General features: G+C 48.8%; 1 protein-coding gene across 1 annotated transcript in view; it reads left to right on the plus strand.

Moving 5' to 3' along the window:
• LOC147096185 (zinc-binding protein A33-like) overlaps positions 1-21725 on the plus strand; it is a 28552-nt gene that overhangs the window by 713 nt on the left and 6114 nt on the right. The window contains exons 2-5 of the mRNA XM_085975058.1: positions 17999-18094; positions 20329-20562; positions 21450-21478; positions 21572-21687. Coding sequence (XP_085831184.1) covers positions 17999-18094; positions 20329-20562; positions 21450-21478; positions 21572-21687 — 475 coding nt within the window. The remainder of the gene's footprint in view (positions 1-17998; positions 18095-20328; positions 20563-21449; positions 21479-21571; positions 21688-21725) is intronic.

A 21725-nucleotide genomic window follows, 5' to 3' on the forward strand; every position in this document is an offset into this window, starting at 1 on the left:
AAACTTAGTTCCCTAGCCACTTACTCCGTTTCTCTCCCTCACATCTGTCTGAGGCTGAACCACACTTGGTGTCATATTTGACCCTAAAATGAGCTTCCAACCACATTTCCGCTGCATAACTAAACACCTATTTCCACCTCTGTAACATCGCCCGTCTCCACCCTTGCCTCAGCTCATCCGCTGCTGAAACCCTCATCCGTGCCTTTGTTACTTCTGGACTTGACCATTCCAACGCACTCCTGGCTGGCCTCCCATATTCTACCTTATGTAAACTTGAGGCGATCCAAAACTCGGTTGCCCGTGTCCTAACTCGCACCAAGTCCTGTTCACCCATCACCCCTGTGCTCGCTGACCGACATTGGCTCCCAGTTAAGCAGCGCCTCAATTTAAACATTCTCATCCTTGTTTTCAAATCCCTCCATGGCCTTGCCCCTCCCTATCTCTGTAATCTCCTTCACCGCCCCCCGCCCCGCAGATATCTGCGCTCCTCTAATTCTGCCTTCTTGAGCATCCCTGATTATAATCGCTCAACCTTTGGTGGCCGTGCCTTCTGTTGCCTGGGCCCTAAGCTCTGGAATTCCCTGCCTAAACCTGTCCGCCTCGCTACCTCTCTTTCCTCCTTTAAGACGCTCCTTAAAACCTACCTCTTTGACCAAGCTTTTGGTCACATGCCCTAATTTCTCTTTATGTGGCTCTGTGTCAGATTTTTTGTCTTCTAATACTCCTGTAAAGTGCAGTTGGGACGTTTTACTACGTTAAAGGCACTACTGTATAAAAATACAAGTTGTTAGTGTTCTTTCCATTCTGGGACATTTGGTTTGCGTATGTCCTGTGTCCTGCCGGTAGAGGGCGCTGCAGCCTGTTGGTGAGCCTGAGGAGGAGTACGGTAGCACCGTCATTGTGTTACTGGACTAGTAATCCAGATATCTGGAGATGTGAGTTCAAATCCCACCATGGCAGGTGGAAATTTAAATTCAAATAAATAAATCTGGAATAAAAAGCTAGTAACAGGTGGTGACCATGAAACTGCCAGATTGTCGTATAAACCCATCTGGTTCACTAATGTCCTTTAGGGAAGGAAATCTGCCATCTTTACCTGGTCTGGCCTATATGTGGCTGACTCTTAACTGCCCTCTGAAATGGCCTCACAAGCCACTCAGTGGTATTCACCACCTTCTCAAGGGCAGTTAGGGATGGGCAATAAATGCTGGCCTACCAAGTGACGTCCACATCCCGTGAATGAATAAACAATAGGGCAAACCAGTGCCAGGTATTGACCAACTCAGTGTGTCCTGAATTAAACCTCTTGCAGCATAAGCAAGGATTCTAAGGTGAATGCGATGATTGCATTTATAAGCCATCTATATATATAAATCGGTCGATCTGTCTATCTGTCTGTCATTCTGTCTGTCATCGCGTGTGCGTCTGTCTGGCTATGCGCTCGAAAGTTACAGGGCGTACCTACGCGCGCGTTACCTCCAAAGAAAGCTTACGCTTCCAAGACGGTTTTAAGCATATTTACGTTTCGGCCGGGCTAAAATCGCGCCCGCGGTATCCCAAAAACCTTCAACATTCTGCTCATTAGCATCTCATTATCCGCTCATTAGCGACAGAGTGACCTCGAGCTCGACCAATCGTACGCCGGGTTGCTGGCGTGTGCCGCCAGGCCAATCGGCGCGTGTGTGGCCGGGCCTTATCGTTCTGAACCGAGGTGAGTCGCCGCCATCTTGATTCCAAACTTTTCCTTTCTTTTTCCCGCTTTCTGCGTCTTTAAAAAAAAACGTTGCTTTTAAAACACATATTGTTTTAAAAAAAAAATGATTTAGAAACGAATTAACTTATCTAATCTCATTAATTTTCCTACCTTTCCCCGTTTTTCCAGGTAGGCCTCGAAGCCTCGGCTTCTCCTCCGCACCCACGCCCGAGCTAGGCACCTCCCGGCCCCACTCGAAGGCTGCAGGGGCGGGCCTCAGCCCAGCGCCGCTACTTTACTAAAGGGTGCGCGCGCAGCAGGAGCTGAGACGCGGCGTCTCTCTCTGGCTCGGCCGGGGGGGCGGGGCTTGTTGAGCGTCAACGGTTACCCTGGCAACCGGGCCCGCCGGCCGTCTCGCACAGCCGCAATCGGCGGTCTTCACCTCGGGGGGGGGGGCGACCCTCTGCGGGGGCCGCGACTCTCGGGGTGGGGGGGGGGGGCCGGACTCTCGGGAGGGGGGGGGGGGGGGCGCGACCCTCGGGGGGGGGGTGGGAGGCCGGACTCTCGGGGGGGGGGGGGGGCGCGACCCTCGGGGGGGGGCGGCGACCCCCTCCCTCCTCCCCCCCCTCCCCTCCCCCCGCCCTCCCTTTCCCCCCCCTTCCCCCCCTCTCTCCCCCTTCCCCCCTCTCTCCCCCCTTCCCCCCCCTCTCTCCCCCCTCCCTTCCCCCCCGCCCTCCCTTCCCCCCCGCCCTCCCTTCCCCGCCCTCCCTTCTCCCCCCCGCCCTCCCTTCTCTCCCCCCCGCCCTCCCTTCTCTCCCCCCCGCCCTCCCTTCTCTCCCCCCCGCCCTCCCTTCTCCCCCCCCCCCGCCCTCCCTTCTCCCCCCCCGCACTCCCTTCTCCCCCCCCGCCCTCCCTTCTCCCCCCCGCCCTCCCTTCTCCCCCCCCCCGCCCTCCCTCCTCCCCCCCCGCCCTCCCTCCTCCCCCCCCCCCAGTCGCTCTCTCTCTCTCTCTCTTCCAACAACAACATGCCCTCGAAAAAGCCTCGGCACCGCCGGGCACTTCAGCTAGTCTCTATATATATATATATATATATATATATATATATATATAAATCGGTACTTCTGTCATTCTGTCTGTCATCGCCTGTGCGTCTGGCGGGCTATGCGCTCGAAAGTTACAGGGCGTACCTACGCGCGCGTAACCTCCAAAGAAAGCTTACGCTTCCGAGACGGTTTTAAGCGTATTTACGTTTCGGCCGAGCTAAAATCGCGCCCGCGGTATCCCAAAAACCTTCAACATTCCGCTCATTAGCATCTCATTATCCGCTCATTAGCGACAGAGTGACCTCGAGGTCGACCAATCGTACGGCGGCTTGCTGCCGCGTGCGGCCGGGCCAATCGGTGCGTGTGTGGGCGGGCCTTATCGTTCTGAACCGAGGTGAGTCGCCGCCATCTTGATTCCAAACTTTTCCTTTTTCCTGCTTTCTGCGTCTTTAAAAAAAACGTTGCTTTTAAAACACATGGGCCTAGAAATTCAGTGCCCTTAGCGCCGATTTTGCGGCGCTAGAGGGCCTAGCGCTGCAATTGGCGCCGGCGCCGAAATTGCCTGGGGCCCTTCCGCCGCGGTAGACCGGTAGCGCTGCGCCGGCACCGATGACGTCATCGGTGTGCGCGGCGTCCCGGTTGCCATGCCGACGGGCCCCAGCGCCGAAATTCAGTTGCGGCCGCCTCGCCCGTGGCAGCCGCAACTAAGACTCTGGCAACAGAGTCTTACATGACTTTGCGCCGGCGCATTAAAGGCCCCGTGGCGGCCGGCCGCTTTCCCGCCGGCCGCCTGGCCGCAGCTCACTCCCCGGACTTCCCCCCCCCCCCCCGGGAACAGAAGCAAGCCCGGCACTTGTCCGAGGTGCCGGGCTCATTTTTAAAAAGATTATCGCGGGCCGCGGCCGGGTGCAGGCAGCTCCTCCTTAAGGGAAGGAGGAGGCCTGCACTTCCCGAACCTGCCGCACCGCAGCGGGCGCCATAGCGCCGAAATTCAGCGCATAGCGCCAGTTTTCAGGCGCTAACAGCTTTCAGCAGCGCCGGCAGCCGTTTGGGCGCAGAAGTAGTGAATTTTGGGCCCGACCAGCGCGACTTAGCTCCGGCACTAACTTCCGGCGCTAAAGCCCTGGCTGCGCCAAAACTCAATTTCTAGGCCATATTGTTTAAAAAAAAAATGATTTAGAAACTAATTAACTTACCTAATCTCATTAATTTTCCTACCTTTCCCCGTTTTTCCAGGTAGGCCTCGAAGCCTCGGCTTCTCCTCCGCACCCATGCCCGAGCTAGGCACCTCCCGGCCCCACTCGAAGGCTGCAGGGGCCGGCCTCAGCCCAGCGCCGCTACCTTACTAAAGGGTGCGCGCGCAGCAGGAGCTGAGATGCGGCGTCTCTCTCTGGCTCGGCCGGGGGGCGGGGCTTGCTGAGCGTCAACGGTTACCCTGGCAACCGGGCCCGCCGGCCGTCTCGCACAGCCGCAATCGCCGGTCTTCACCTCGGGGGGGCGGGGGCGCAGCAGGAGCTGAGACGCGGCGTCTCTCTGGCTCGGCCGGGGGGCGGAGCTTGCTGAGCGTCAACAGTTACCCTGGCAACCGGGCCCGCCGGCCGTCTCACACAGCCGCAATCGGCGGTCTTCACCTCGGGGGGGGGGGCGTGACCCTCGGTGGGGGGCTCCCTGTCCCCCCTTCCCCGCCTCCCCCTTCCCCCCCTCCCTGCCCTCCCTCCCCCCCCGCTCTCCCCCTCCCCCTCCCCTCCCCCTCCCTCTCTTCCCCCTAGTCGCTCTCTCTCTTCCCCCCAGTCGCTCTCTCTCTCTCTTCCAACAACAACATGCCCTCGAAAAAGCCTCGGCACCGCCGGGCACTTCAGCTAGTGTTAATATAAAACTAATAGCGGGTGAATGGATAGCTCTTTCAAAGAACATGCACGATGGGCAGAATGGCCTCCTATACTGTATCATTCTGATTACACTGTGTACTAATTTATTCCTATTAAATAACTGAGGTGACTCCCATAGATCAGCACCAGGATCGTTTGCAGATCCTTTATACAACAACTTGCATTTATATAACGCCATTAACATAGTACAATATCCCAAGGCGCTTTATGGGTGAAATGCAAACCGAAATGCAGTAGGAAATTCCTGCTCACAATTACTTGCACATATTTAAAAGAGAAAATGTTGGTGTACGTACCTGAGCACAATATGTAAAAAGCCCAACAAGGGAGGATTTGCTATTGGATCTAGTAATGGGGAATGAACCAGAGCAGATTTTTTTTAAAATTCGTTTATGGGATGTGGGTGTCGCTGGCAAGGCCAGCATTTATTGCCCATCTCTAATTGCCCTTGAGAAGGTGGCGGTGAGCTGCCTTCTTCAACCACTGCAGGACGTGTGGTGAAGGAACTCCCACAGTGCTGTTAGGGAGGGAGTTCCAGGATTTTGACCCAGTGACGATGAAGGATTGGCGATATATTTCCAAGTCAGGATGGTGTGTGACTTGGAGGGGAATTAGAGCTGCTGTTGTTCCCATGCGCCTGCTGTCCTTGTCCTTCTAGTGGAAGAGGTCGCGGGTTTGGTGGCAAAAACAGGAAGGCAGATTATTATCTGAATGGCAATAGATTGGGAGAAGGGGAAGTGCAACGAGACCTGGGTGTTCTTGTGCACCAGTCGCTGAAGGTAAGCATGCAGGTGCAGCAGGCGGTTAAGAAGGCAAATGGTATGTTGGCCATTGTAGCGAGATGGATTGAGTACAGGAACAAGGATGTCTTGCTGCAGTTGTACAGGGCCTTGGTGAGACCACACCTTGAGTATTGTGTGCAGTTTTGGTCACCTTACCTGAGGAAGGATGTTCTTGCCATGGATGGAGTGCAGCGAAGATTCACCAGACTGATACCTGGGATGGCAGGAATGATGTATGAGGAGAGATTGGGTCGATTGGGGTTATACTCGCTGGAGTTTAGAAGAATGAGAGGGGATCTCATTGAAACTTATAAAATTCTAACAGGACTAGACAGACTAGATGCAGGAAGGATGTTCCCGATGGCCGGAGAGTCCAGAACCAGGGGTCACAGTCTAAGGATAAGGGGTAAGCCATTTAGGACAGAGATGAGGAGGAATTTCTTCACCCAGAGAGTGGTGAACCTGTGGAATTCTCTACCACACAAGGCAGTAGAGGCCAATTCATTAAATATATTCAAGAAGGAGTTAGATATATTTCTTCAGGCTAAAGGGATCAAGGGATATGGGGAGAAGGCAGGGACAGGGTACTGAGTTTGGATGATCAGCCATGATCTCATTAAATGGTGGAACAGGCTCGAAGGGCCGAATGGCCTACTCCTGCTCTTATCTTCTATGTTTCTATGTAGGTGCTGCCGAAGAAGCCTTGGCGAGTTGATGCAGTGCATCTTGTAGATGGTACACACTGCAGCCACGGTATGCCGTTGGTGGAGGTAGTGAATGTTTAAGGTGGTCGATGGGGTGCCAATCAAGCAGGCTGCTTTGTCCTGGATGGTGTTGAGCTTCTTGAGTGTTGTTGGAGCTGCACTCATCCAGGCAAGTGGAGAGTATTCCATCACACTCCTTACTTGTGCTTTGTAGATGGTAGAAAGGTTTTAGGGAGTCAGGACGTCAGACAATCACCGCAGAATACCCAGCCTCTGACCTGCTCTTGTTGCCACAGTATTTATATGGCTGCTCCAGTTAAGTTTCTGGTCAATGGTGACCCCTAGGATGTTGATGGTGGGGGATTTGGCGATGGTAATGCTGCTGAATGTCAAGGGGTGGTGGTTAGAATCTCGCTTGTTGGAGATGGTCATTGCCTGGCACTTAGTCATAGTCATGGCACTTCTGTGGCGCGAATGTTACCTGCCACTTATCAGCCCAAGCCTGAACGTCGTCCAGGTCTTATTGCATGCGGGCATGGACTGCTTCATTATCTGAGGAGTTGTGAATGGCACTGTGCAGTCATCAGCGAACATCTAGGCAAAAGCGACCATAATATAATATGCTTTAAGATTATATTTGAGAAGGACATAAGTATGACAAAAACCAGGGATTGGAAAAAAGCTCATTTTGAAGGGCTGAGAATAGAACTTGGGAAAATAAAATGGGCAACAATATTGGCAAACAATATAGTTGATGTGCCTTCAATAACCACCAAACTAGAAGTTATAGACTTTAACAAGTTGGCTTTTAATCACTAAGATCAGAGCTAACATCTCAACACACTGACTGGCTCACAGGAATGAGTCATACAGATCCTGGGATCTTTAAGTAAGAGAAGTCAGGGGCAGAGCCAAGACCTGGAACCTTCCAGGTTAGTCAGGGAAGAGGAAGTGAAACTATACACCATGTGGGGGAGGGTAATATACATGAGTGCAAAACGAATACAGGCAAGACAAGCAGATTTTATTACATTCACCCCTTCTTTAGATTTAGTCCATCGGGGTGATGTTTCTTAAAAGTTGGTATAAGTGAGTCTGTCAGGAGGTTTTGCGGTTCTCAGTGATCGGCGCAAAGCAGGCTGGGGTGCCTCTAGGGGAGTGGATTCTGGTTCCTCCGCTGTCCGGGCCTCCGCAGTGTCTTCCAGGTTATCTGCAGTGTCCTCCAGGTTAAAGTTGGGTATTGATACCTCTGGGCGTCCTGTCTCTTTTTGGTGTAGGTCTTCCTCGGGTAGTCTCTCATCGTTCTCTCCGCTCCCCGAGGGAGCGAGGTCTTTTATGGAAACAGTGTCCTCTCGCCCGTCAGAGTATTCGATATCGGCGTACTGAGGGTTTGCATGGAGGAGCTGTACCTTTTCCACAAGGGGGTCCGTTTTATGGCCTCTCACGTGCTTCCGCAATAGTACTGTCCCCGGAGACGTCAGCCACGCGGGTAGAGATATGCCCGAGGTGGATTTCCGGGGGAAAACGAACATCTTTTCGTGAGGGGTAGCGTTAGTGGCTGTACATAACAGAGACCTTATGGAGTGGAGCACATCTGGGAGGACTTCCTGCCAGCGGGAGGTCGGAAGGCCTTTTGACTTTAAGGCTAACGTGACAGCCTTCCAAACAGTAGCATTCTCCCTTTCCACTTGCCCATTACCCCGGGGGTTGTAGCTAGTGGTTCTGCTAGTGGCTATCCCCTTCGAGAGCAAGAACTGGCGCAGTTCATCACTCATAAATGACGTCCCCCTATCGCTGTGTATGTAGTTCAACATGCCAAACATGCAGAATAGATTACAGAGACACTTGATGACCGTGGCACTGGTCATGTCTGGGCAGGGAATGGCGAAGGGGAAGCGGGAATATTCATCGATGATATTGAGGAAGTATACGTTACGGTCGGCAGAGGGAAGGGGTCCCTTGAAGTCCAGACTTAGGCGCTCGAATGGCCGTGTGGCTTTGATAAGGTGTGCATGGTCAGGCCTGTAGAAACGAGGCTTGCATTCCGCACAGGTGCGGCAGGCTCTGGTCATTGCCCTGACCTCCTCGATGGAGTGGGGCAGATTGCGGGACTTTATAAAATGGTATAGTCGGGTGACCCCTGGGTGACAGAGGTCGTTGTGGAGACCCTGTAATTTGTCCGTATGAATGCTGGCACACATTCCCCGCGATAGGGCATCTGGGGGTTCATTAAGGGCTCCCGGCCTGTACATAATATCATAGTCGAACGTGGATAGTTCGATCCTCCACCTGAGTATTTTGTCATTCTTGATTTTCCCCCTTTGTTATTAAACATGAAAGCCACCGACCGCTGGTCGGTGAGCAGGGTGAAACGTTTGCCGGCTAGGTAGTGTCTCCAGTGCCGCACTGCCTCCACGATAGCCTGTGCCTCCTTCTCGACAGAAGAGTGCCTGATTTCAGGTCCCTCAAGGGTTCGGGAGAAGAAGGCCACAGGTCTCCCAGCCTGATTGAGGGTCGCAGCTAAGGCAAAGTCTGACGCATCGCTTTCGACTTGAAAGGGAATGCTTTCGTCCACTGCACACAGTGCAGCCCTTTCAATGTCCTGTTTGATACTGGTGAAAGCCTCCCGAGCTTCAGCTGATAGTGGGAAGGACATCGATTTAATGAGGGGTCGGGCCTTATCAGAGTAATTGGGCACCCATTGGGCATAATACAAAAAAAATCCCAGGCACCTTTTTAAAGCTTTGGGATTGTGTGGCAGGGGCAGTTCCTTTAGGGGGCGTAATCGGTCAGGGTCCGGTCCAATTACCCCATCTTCCACCACACAGCCGAGGATACAGAGACGGGTTGTGTTGAAGACACATTTGTCTTCGTTGTAGGTTAGATTCAGCTTTAGGGCAGTTTTTAAAAATCTCGCAAGATTTAGATCGTGGTCTTGCTGGTTGTGCCCGCAGATAGTGACATTGTCCAGATAGGGGTAGGTAGCTTGTAGTTTATTCTCGTCAACCATGCGGTCCATCTCACGTTGGAAGACCGAGACCCCATTTGTTACCCCGAAGGGCACTCTGAGAAAATGGTAGAGGCGTCCATTCGCCTCAAAGGCAGTGTATGGGCGGTCCTCCGTTCTAATGGGGAGCTGGTGATACGCGGATTTGAGGTCGATAGTCGAGAAGACTCGGTATTGCGCAATCTGGTTGACCATTTCTGATATGCGGGGTAAAGGGTAGGCGTCCAGCTGGGTATAAATATTAACAGTCTGGCTGTAGTCAATTACCATCCGTTTCTTTTCGCTATTTTTAACTATGACTACTTGGGCACGCCACGGACTGGTACTGCATTCAATAATGCCTTCCCGCAGGAGTCTGTCCACTTCCGCCTTGATAAAATGTCTGTCTTCCAGACTGTACCGTCTACTTTTGGTCGCTATGGGCCTACAGTTCGGAGTGAGATTAGCGAATAAAGAGGGCGGGCTGATTTTTAAGGTTGATAGGCCACAGACTGTGAGTGGCGACTGGGACCCGCCATATGCTAGCGTGACACTTTCGTGGTGGCACTGGAAGTCCAGGCCCAAGATTACATTAACACAGAGTTCTGGCATCACGAGGAGTTTAAAATCCTTGTAGTCCGTGCCTTTTACAGTCAGTGTTACCACACAGTAGCCCAAAATGTCCGAAGTGTGGGGCTTAGCAGCCATAGCAATTCTGCTCCGTGTAGGGGTTACCGTTAATGAGTGCCGCCGTACCAGGCTAGGGTGGATAAAACTCTCGGTACTCCCACAGTCAATTAAACATTTCGTTAAATTCCCATTTACCTATATGTCCATCATAGATTTTGTCAACGGGTGTGGCCTGGATTGATCCACCGTGATCAAAGCCACTGTTGGGCCCTGGGCGGCCGTTGAGTCGGGAAAAGATGGCGGATCCCAAGATGGCGGCCCGCACGGCACGCACGAGGTGGTGACGGAGTTGGAAATCGGATTCCCCCTGCAGATTTTGCTAAAATGCCCCTTTTTCTTACATTTGAAGCATGTAGCGTCCTTCGCTGGGCATTGTTGTCTGGGGTGCTTGGCCTGGCCGCAGAAGTAGCATTTCGGGCCTCGAGACATTGCCGCTGTAGTAGGACTCCTGGGTGAACTTCTGTGTGGGGACTCCAGCGGTGTAGAGCTGGTCTGAGACCTGGATGGGGAAGATGGCTGATTCCAAGATGGCGGCCCGCTCGGTGCGCACGAGGCGGTGAGGGCCGCATGGCCGGAAGAATAAGAGTCAGAGTTTTCCTGGGCCACGTCCAGCGATCGCGCAGTGGCCACTGCCTTTTTTAAGTCCAGGACCTCCTTCTCCAGCAGTCTCTGCCGGATATAATTCGATTTGAGGCCCGTGATGAAGGAATCGCGGACCAATTCGTCAGAGTACACGTTGGCCGTCACGGCCTTGCAGTTACAGTCCCGGACCAAGTCCTTTAGGCCCTGTAAGAAATCGTCCATTGATTCCTCAGGTCACTGCCTGCGTGTAGCCAGCAGATGTCTGGCGTACACTTCGTTTACTGGCCTCTGGTATTGGGCCTTCAGGATAGTGATGGCCTCCGTGTAAGAGGTGGCGTCCCGGATGAACGAATAAATCCGATGATTAACGCGAGTAGTCAGTAGACTCAGTTTATCTACCTCGCTAGCGGATGAGGCCCTCGTGAACAGTTCGAAGCATTTGAGCCAGTGTCCAAATTGATTTGATGCTTCAGCAGAATGTGGATCCAAGTCCAGACGCTCTGGTTTTAGGAGTCGATCCATCCTAGTATTCTTTAGTGATTAAAATTGATGTGCCTTCAATAACCACCAAACTAGAAGTTATAGACTTTAACAAGTTGGCTTTTAATCACTAAGATCAGAGCGAACATCTCAACACACTGACTGGCTCACAGGAATGAGTCATACAGATCCTGGGATCTTTAAGTAAGAGAAGTCAGGGGCGGAGCCAAGAGCCAAGACCTGGAACCTTCCAAGTTAGTTAGGGAAGAGGAAGTGAAACTATACACCGTGTGGGGGAGGGTAATATACACGAGTGCAAAACGAATACAGGATCAAGACAAGCAGATTTCATTACAATAGTCATAGAGTTATACAGCACAGAAAGAGGCCCTTCGGCCCATCGTGTCTGCACCGGCCATCAAGCCCTGTCTATTCTAATCCCATTTTCCAGCACTTGGTCCGTAGCCTTGTATGCTATGGTGTTTCAAGTGCTCACATAAATGCTTCTTGAATGTTGTGAGGGTTCCTGCCTCCACCACCCTTTCAGGAAGTGAATTCCAGATTCCAATCACCCTCTGGGTGAAAAAGATTTTCCTCAAATCCCCTCTAAACCTCCTGCCCCTTACCTTGAAACTATGCCCCCTGGTTATTGACCCCTCTACTAAGGGGAAAAGTTCCTTTCTATCTACCCTATCTATGCCCCTCATAATTTTGTACACCTCAATCAGCTCCCCCGTCAGCCTTCTCTGCTCTAAGGAAAACAACCCCAGCCTGTCCAGTCTCTCTTCATAGCTGAAGCGCTTCAGCCCAGGCAACATCCTGGTGAACCTCCTCTGCACCCTCTCCAATGCAATCACATCCTTCCTATGTGTGGCGACCAGAACTGCACACAGTATTCCAGCTGTGGCCTAACTAGCGTTTTGTACAGCTCCATCATAACCTCCCTGCTCTTATATTCTATGCCTCAGCTAATGAAGGCAAGTACCCCTTTTGCCTTTTTAACCACCTTATCTACCTGTCCTGCTGCCTTCAGGGATCTATGTACATGCACACCAAGGTCCCTCTGATCCTCTGTCTTTCCTAGGGTCCTACCATTCATTGTGTATTCCCTTGCCTTGTTAGTCCTCCCAAAATCACACATTTCAGGGTTAAATTCCATTTGCCACTGTTCTGCCCATCTGACCAACCCATCTATATCGTCCTGTAGCCTGAGGATTCCCTCCTCGCTATTTACCACTCCACCAATTTTCGTGTCATCTGCGAACTTACTGATCATACCTCCTACATTCATATCTAAATCATTAATGTACACTACAAACAGCAAGGGACCCAGCACTGATCCCTGCGGTACACCACTGGACACAGGCTTCCAGTCACAAAAACAACCTTCGACCATCACCCTCTGCCACCTGCCACTAAGCCAATTTTGGATCCATTGTGCCAAATTGCCCTGAATCCCATGAGCTTTTACCTTCTTGACCAGTCTCCCATGTGGGACTTTCTCAAAAGCCTTAATGAAGTCCATGTAGACTACATCAACTGCACTACCCTCATCCACACACCTAGTCACTCCCACGAAAAATTCAATCAAATTGTTAGACATGATCTCCCCCTGACAAAGCCATGCTGACTATCCTTGATTAATCCTTGCCTCTCCAAGTGGAGACTAATTCTGTCCCTCAGAATTTTTTCCAATAATTTCCCTACCACTGATGTTAGGCTCACTGGCCTGTAATTCCCTGGTTTATCCCTAATACCCTTCTTGAACAATGGTACTACGTTAGCTGTCCTCCAGTCCTCTGGCACCTCCCCTGTGGCCAGAGAGGTTCTGAAAATTTGTGTCAGAGCCCCTGCAATCCCCTTGCCTCACACAGCAGCCTGGGATACATCTCGTCTGGGCTTGGGGATTTATCCACTTTTAAGCCCGCTAAAACCGCTAGTACCTCCTCCCTCTCAATACTAAGTATATCACCATCCCCCTGCCTGATTTCTATGCCTACATCGTCCTTCTCCATAGTTAACACAGATGCAAAATATTCATTTAAAACCTCACCTACATCTTCCGGCTCTACACATATAGAACAGCAATGGGAAACATTTAAAATGGTGCTCAACAGAGTGCAGGAACAATATATTCCGCTAAAAGGAAAGAACAAATTAAACACGAATGAGACTCCATGGATTAATAAAGCCATAAGGGAACAATTGAGGGTAAGGAAAGAGGCATACATTAAGTACATAATCAGCAGGGGAGTGCATGATAAGGGAGAATATGAAGAGATTAGGAGAGAAATCAAAAAATGCAATTAGAAATGCAAAGAGGAACTATGAAATTAAATTATCAAGGAACATAAAACAATAATAAAATACTTTACAGGCACATCAATAAGAAAACAAAGTTTGGGATGGGAATAAGGCCATTAAGGGATAGATAGGATAATACCACAGGTAACGATAGAGAGATGGCAGAAATATTAAATAATTATTTTGCTTCAGTATTTACCAGGGAGATAGAACAGTTGGACATGACATTGGATGATGAGATTAGTAATGAGATAAGTGCATTTAAAATAAAAAGAGGGGATATATTAAATAAACTAATCAAATTCAAAGAGGATAAAATCCCTGGTCTGGATGGATTGCATCCACGCATTTTAAAAGAATGTAGGGAAGAGATAGCAGAGGCATTACTACACATATTTAATAATTTGTTAGAAAAAGGTGTGGTGTCAGAGGATTGGTAGATAGCTAACGTAATAATACCTATATTTAAGAAGGGGGATAGAACATGTCCAGGGAATTATAGACCAGTCAGCTTAACATCGGTGGTAGGAAAAATAATGGAATCCCTACTAAAGGAAAAAATAGAAGAACATCTAGAAACCAAAAACATAGTAATGAATAGTCAGCGTGGATTTCAAAAGGGAAAGTCTTGCTTGACCAATCTCATTGAATTTTTGGAAGAGGTAACAGGGAGAGTAGACAATGGTAATGCAATAGATGTAATTTTTCTAGATTTTCAAAAGGCCTTCGATAAGGTACCCCATAATAGACTGATGAACAAGGTCAGAAAATGTGGAGTCAGGGGACAAGTAGCAGAATGGATAGCTAGCTGGCTTCAAGACAGAAAGCAGAGAGTAGGGGTAAAAGGTAGCTATTCAGTGGCAGAAGGTGGGTAGTGGCGTTCCACAAAGATCAATGCTGGGACCACTGTTGTTCACAATTTATATTAACGATTTAGACTTTGGAATCAAAAACATAGGGCTCGATTTTTACTGAGCCGTGGAGTCGGGCTTGGAGGCGTGCGGGGGGTTAAAATCCTGAAATTAGGGGTCCTGACCCCTTCCCGCACCCAAACCCGCCTCCATGCCAGTTTCAGAGGAGGCGGGTACCCGCCCTGCACTGGGACCCGCCTACCCAAGGCGGGAAGGGATTAGTGCCAATCAACTGCCTGTTAACAGGCAGTTTTTAGCCTAATCCCTATTTTTGATGTTGAAGTGTGGGATTCCCGATGGCTCCAAACCACACCAAGTTAGAGGAGTCGGGCCGTCGGGTTGAAGGACTTGGAGGGGTCGAGATGTCGGTGTTCAGGTGAGTGATGAGTGCAAAGGTAAGTGTGTTTGGTATGTCTAAAGTGATTAAATAAGTTTCACATACCTTTTACCTTTTCAGCCTTCCTTCCTTTAAGTTCCGGGAGTCCCTCATCTCACCGGCACAGAAAGCAGATTGGCTGCGAACTGTCAAAAGTGAAAGCTTGCAGCTTTCTGTGCAGGAGAGATTTCTAACTGAGTCTGTGTAGAAGGACTCAGGTTAGAAGTAAGACTGTCAGTGTTTGACAGCTTCAAACAGCTGTGAAACGCTGATATTTCATCTGTCAAAACGTCTTGACAGATGAAATTTCAGTTTGTGACATCACCTGTTGCCGGATGGCCCTTAATTGGCCTGCTGAGCCCGCTGGGCGGGCTCAACAAGGTCAATCAAGTTAAAATTGCGTGGATTGGCTGCATCTCGATAGAGGCGGGACTACAACCCCGAAAGTTGTAGTCCCGCCTCCTTCCTGGCTCCTGAGTTAAATTCTCCCCCATAATTTCTAAATTTGCAGATGATACCAAATAAGGGGGTTAGTCAATACTGAGGAGGACTGCAATAAATTACAGGAGGACATTAATAAACTTGCAGAATGGGCATATAATTGGCAAATGAAGTTCAACACAGATAAATGTGAGGTATTACATTTTGGTCGGAAGAATAGGGAGGTCACTTATTACTTGGAGGGTGCGAGTCTAGGTGGGGTAGAAGAACAAAGGGATCTCGGAGTACAAATACACAAATCACTAAAAGTTGCGACACAGGTTAGCAAGGCCATAAAAAAAGCAAACCAAGCACTAGGGTTTATTTCTAGAGAGATAGAACTGAAAAGTAGTGAAGTTATGCTAAACCTGTATCGAACCTTGGTTAGACCATGCTTAGAGTACTGCGTACAGTTCTGGTCAACTTATTATAAAAAGGAGAGGGTGCAGAGATGATTTACAAGGATGATACCTGAAATGTGAGGGTATACATATCAGGAAAGGATGAACAGGCTGGGTCTCTTTTCTCTTGAAAAAGAAAGTTGAGGGGTGACCTAATAGAGGTCTTTAAAATGATGAAAGGTTTTGATAGAGTGGATACAGAGAGAATGTTTCTGCTTTTGGGGAAGAGAATAACTAGAGGCCATCAATATAAGATATTCACCAAAAAATCCAATAGGCAATTCAGAAAAAACTGCTTTACCCAAAGAGTGGTGAGAATGTGGAACTCGCTGCCACAGGGAGTGGTTGAAGCGAATAGTATCGATGCATTTAAGGGGAGGCTAGACAAGCATATGAGGGAGAAGGGAATAGAGGGTTATGCTGATAGATTTAGATGAGGAAAGACGGGAGGAGGCTCGGGTGGAGCATAAACGCCGACATGGACTTATTGTGCCAAATGGCCTGTTTCTGTGCCGTATATCCTATTGATGTAAGCCCCCAAAGTGTGGACTGAGTGATATACACAGTCGACAACACTGGCTTGTTGTAAGAAAGACAGACCCAATTGAAGTAAAAACGGTTTATTCAGGCCTGGGGAGCTATGGCTCTTGCGTCCCAACACAAGGCTCCAACTCCACCGAATCTCTTGAGGTTTACACAGTTATACACATATTCCGAGACCTCCTACTCCAGAGGTCCAATCGATTTAAAAGTCTATACATTAATCACTAATTAGGTGTGCCTAACTTCTACAAGGTAACCAATAACATAAGTTTCACTTTTCACTGTATGGGCCTGTGGCCCCTCTGATTTCTTGGAAATGAGTCATCAGGTCATGTGATTTCTGAGAAACGAGACCCTCTCTCTCTTGACCACTACTAAGTTTCGTTTTTCCAGAAAAGGGTTATGCCATTGTCTCTTTTTGTAAGTTTCATCTCTCTAAACTGGTATGGTCATTTCTGCAATTAAACATACGAGTAATTAGTACATTTCATCTTTAAACATTTTGCTGCGCAATTGCGTTCTACTAAACGTGCCCTGTTACGCTCATTTTTAAATCTTACTTCACTATGTAATCCTATTCTGCAATGGGAACATTTCTCTCTATCTGCTCTGTCTAGACCCCTCATGATTTTGATCTCCTTTCAACCTTCTCTGCTCTAAGGAGAACAACCCCAGCTTCTCTCATCTATCCGCGTAATGAAGTCCCTCATCCCTGGAATCATTCTCGTAAATCTTGTCTGCACCCTCTCTAAGGCCTTCACATCCTTTCTAAAGTGCGGTGCGCAGAATTGGACACAATACTCCAGTTGAGGGCGAACCAGTGTTTTATAAAGGGTCATCATAACTCCCTTCCTTTTGCACTCTATGCCTCTATTTATGAAGCCCAGGATCCTGTATGCTTTATTAACTGCTTTCTCAACCTGCCCTGCCACCTTCAATGATTTGTGCACATATACCCCCAGGTCTCTCCGTTCATGCACCTCCTTTAGAATTGTACCCGTTAGTTTATATTGCCTCTCCTCGTTCTTCCTAACAAAATGTATCACTTTGCACTTTTAAAGAAAAGAAAGACTTGCATTTATATAGCGCCTTTCACGATCACCGGACGTCTCAAAGCGCTTTACAGCCAATGAAGTACTTTTGAAGTGGAGTCACTGTTGTAATGTGGGTCCCACAAACAGCAATGATGATGACCAGATAATCTGTTTTTGTTCTGTTGGTTGAGGGATAAATATTGGCCAGGACACCGGGGAGAACTCCCCTGCTCTTCTTTGAAATGGTGCCATGGGATCTTTTACGAAAACCTGAGAGAGCAGACGGGGCCTCGGTTTAACGTGTCAGCTGAGCTTTATGTGCTCAAGTCCCTGGAGTGAGACTTGAACCCACAAACTTCTGACTCCGAGGTGAGTGTGCTACCAACTGAGCCACAGCTGACACTTTTCTGTGTTAAGTTTCATCTGCCAGGTGTCCGCCCATTTCACCAGCCTGTCTATGTCCTCTTGAAGTCTATCACTATCCTCTTCACTGTTCACGATACTTCCACATTTTGTGTCGGCTGCAGATTTTGAAATTGTGCCCTTTACACCCAAGTGCAAGTCATTAATATATATCAAGAAAAGCAGTGGTCCTAGTACCGACCCCTGGCGAACACCACTGTATACCTTCCTCCAGTCCGAAAAACAACTGTTCACCACCACTCTCTGTTTCCTGTCACTGAGCCAATTTCATATCCATGCTGCCACTCTCCCTTTTATTCCATGGGCTTCAACTCTCATCCAAAAAAACAGTACCTCAGACAGTGCAGCACTCCCTCAGCACTGCATTGGAGTGTCAGCCTAGATTTTTGTGTTCAAGTCTCTGGAGTGGGACTTGAACCCACAACCTTCTGACTCAAAGAGCAAGAGTGCTACCCACTGAGCCATGGCTGGCACTGTTAACCTATTGAAAACCTAGTTAAACCGATTTAAAATAAACACATTAAACACCTTTGTTACAACAGCAAACAGATGAATGACATACGAAGGTGATGTGTTCGCATTGCTAACAATAATTTGCAGACTTACATTCAGTTTATAAATGACATGATGTCACCACAAATGGTTAATAATTAACGGATATGTCACATTCTCTTCAGGAACTACTGGAAACTTTACTGAAACCCCTCCAGAACAAGAAGAAGGAATACAATACTTCAAAAAGGAACTATGAGACAACATTAGCCCACATTAAGGTAAGTTTAATATAATTTATTTAATATACTTTAAATGTAATGCTTTAAACTCTTATTAAAATATCCAACCCCCTTTACCAAAGCCAAACCATAGCTTAACAAACTTAGTCCAAGCTGTTCATTTAGAATGTCCATAAATATAAGATATTCACTAATAAATCCAATAGGGATTTCTGAAGAAACTTCTTTACGCAGAGAGTGGTGAGAATGTGGAACTCGCTACCAGAAGGAGTGGTTGAGGCGACTAGAATAGATACATTTAAGGGGAAGCTAGATAAGTACAGGAGGGAGAAATGAATAGAAGGATATATTGATGGGGTGAGATGAAGTAAGGTGGGAGGAGGCTCGTGTGGAGCATGAACACTGGCACAGACCTGTTTGGCCGAATGGCCAGTTTCTGTGCTGTAAGTACTTTGTAAGAACATTTTCCCTTTGTTTTAAATGCAAAAGTAACTGAGCTATCAGTTTGACTTCATCTCCCCTTTGGGATAACTAATTCTGCATCCATACTGCAGCTGCTGGCAATAGCTGCATCAGGGGCCCCACAGGAAGCAGCTGCTTAAGACTCTCTGAGACTCCGCCCAGAGATAGCTTGGTGCATGTGTGGTTAAAGTACTTGCAGACCTCCTTTTTCACCACTTATCAGTTAAAGGGGGAAAAATGTGGTTGCTTTGCGCCTCCTGTTAGCACCTGAGCACGGTGCCGCTAACGCCTCCCGCGAAATTCAGCAGGAGATTAGTGGCGACGGTAGCTGGTAGCGTCCCGTGGTGCTGCGACTCCGCTGATGACGTCATTGCTGTGCGTAACGCCCTGCTCACGCCCCGGCCACAAACTTGGCTCGCGCTCCCTGACCTACCACCGGACGCTATGTCCGACAGGGTCAGGGTGGCAATTTTGCGGCCAGGGCAGCGCAAATTAAAGGGTAGGTGCCAGGTGGCCATTTTTATTTGGGCCGCCTGCCAGCACCTGCCCCCTCTCGCCTCCTCCCGCGGGGTGCCGGCCGCGATCGGTCAGCCGGGCGCTCCTCTTGAGTGTCGGGCTCTTTTGCCAGCACCCCGCTCCCTGGTGCTCCAGCAGGGCCCTGGTGCGTGCTGCGCTAGGCCCCCCCCCTTTAATCAGGGGAGGGAGGGTGGCAGTACCGCGGCGCTATGTGCCGATGCGTGTGGCGCTGCTGCACGTATTGCCGCGATATTCAAAGAGAGCGCCCCCAAGAGGGAGGGGGAGCACTTCCAGTAGCACCACACCTGCTTGGGGCGCTACCATTCAATTTCGGGCGCAGGGGTGCTAAAAATGGGGTGTAAGCCAATTATTCCCCCCATAATGTTTTGAGAGTACGGGGCAGAGTCTGCGCTTGCTAAACGTTTACCGTAGCTCAGTGGTAACACTCTCACCTCTCAGTCAGAAGGTTGTGTGTACAAGTCCCACTCCACAGACTTGAGCACAAAATCTAGGCTGACATTCCCAGTGAGGGAATGCTGCGCTGTCGGAGGTGCCGTCTTTCAGTTGAGACGTTAAACCGAGGCCCCGTCTGCTCTCCCAGGTGGACGTAAAAGATCCCACGGCACTATTTCGAAGACGAGCAGGGGAGTTCTGGCCTGGTGTCCTGGCCAATATTTATTACTCAACCAACATCACTAAAACAGATGATCTGGTCATCATCTCATTGCTGTTTGTGGGGGCTTGCTGGGCGCAAATTGGCTGCCGCATTTCCCATATTACAACAGTGACGCCACTTCAAAAGTACTTCATTGGCTGTAAAGCGCTTTGGGATATCCTGAAGTCATGAAATGCGCTATATGACTGCAAGATCTTTCTTTAAATGAACTGCAGGTCGGTTTAAAAAGTGCCCAAAATGCCTAGAGATCCCGTCCCTTACTGAGAACTTGTAATGCCTGGTTTGAGGATCCACTGGAGTTACATTTATTGCAATGCCAAACCCAATGACTTGAGACGACCCACTTTATAGGAGTCTTACTGCACATCTGTCTTTCGTTAGGTCCTGCCCTGATTCTAGATCATTCTGCAGCATCAGTGTCAGAAACTACTTGGCAGTGTTGCTAACGGTGCAGTATGAATTCACTCTTATATTCCATTCCCATAATTTACTCTGCATTTAGAGGAAGGTTATCCTAAACATACATACATCAAGAATCGGGACTCGAAACACACGTAACAATTCTCTTCCAACCTTATATATTATTAATCTTGTCGTTTGAATGTTTCTTCCCCCACAGGAGCGAACTAACAAGGCAGAGCAGCAAGTTATGGAAAAATTTGAGGAACTTCACCAGTTTCTTCGCAAGGAAGAGAAGAGTGTTTTGCAAAGACTGAAACAAGAAAGGAAGAAAAAGAGTCAGGCGGTGAAGGGGAAAATCGAGAAGATAACCGAAGAAATCTCATCGCTTTCAGCCATCATTCGGGAAATTCAGCAAGAGCTAAGTGAAGAGGACAATATCATATTTCTAAGAGTAGGTACTTACCCAATCAGTGGTTTTCTTTCCTGGGTTTTTCCAATTCTTTCCAGAAATCCCTTGAACTAGTGCACACAACAGAACCGGACATGTGTCAACCATGGCTCAGTGCGTAGCACTGGGTCAGAAGGTCGTGGGTTCAAGTCCCACTCCAGAAACACAAGCACATAATCCAGGCTGACACTTCAGTAAAGTACTGAGGGAGTGCCGCACTGTCGAAGGTGCCGCCTTTCAGGTGAGACATTAAACCAAGGCTCGCTCAGGTGGGCATAAAAGATCCCACGGCACTGTTCGAAGAAGGTCTAGCAAGGATGGCATGTGTGCACATCAGGTGAGGCCAGGATTGGCCACACTATGGTTGTGCCACACTCACAGTTGAATAGCCAGCTGACGTTCACTCTTTAGGCTCACACATGACAGATGACCATGAGGCTGAGGTACCAGAGGGTTCCTGCTGCCCATGGAACTATAGCCCAGTGAGGAAGCAATGCCTTCAGGAGAGGAGAGGATAGGGGTTAGAGAGGGAGGGGAGTGGAGAAAATTAGTAAGAAAAGATCTATTACTATTTTCATGGAAATATGAAACACACACTGTCCTCTTAAACAGGTTATTTTACAGGGACTATCAGAAAGTACATTAAATTTTTTACTGGATAATTTATGCTGGATTGTAAACCAGTGAGCTGCATTATAAAATAACATCATTTTCAGCAGTATTGAGTAATAAGAAATTCACACACTGGATAAAGAGGTGTTTTTTTTTGTCTAAAATCAGAAAATTCTGGTATTTCTCTGAAATCTACTCCAGGATCAATTAAATGTTGTTGGTACCGGAAGATTTGAAAAGCAAGGAGAGTAATTACTGTGTTTTCTCTTTTCTTCCAGAAATTTCGAGAAACAGAAAAAAGCTACAGGTTAAACTCTTACCGTCAATCTTTATTTTCTTTTTAATTTGTTCACAATTCCGACAAAAACTGGTATAATGCGCCACTGATCTTTTATTGCAGAGCTAAAAGGAGCATGGTAGCCCCAGCGAAGACTTGTCCTGTGGTGAATGTAGGGAAGTACACCGGATCACTCCAGTACAGAATCTGGAAGAAGATGTTGACAGTGATTAACACAGGTGGGTGACACGGGATCCATGTTTTCTTCCCAGCATCG

Source organism: Somniosus microcephalus, unplaced genomic scaffold, assembly GCF_052327205.1.
Source record: "Somniosus microcephalus isolate GS21.2 unplaced genomic scaffold, FLI_Smic_1.0 unresolved_chr1, whole genome shotgun sequence".
In the NCBI taxonomy this organism is placed as follows: domain Eukaryota; kingdom Metazoa; phylum Chordata; class Chondrichthyes; order Squaliformes; family Somniosidae; genus Somniosus; species Somniosus microcephalus.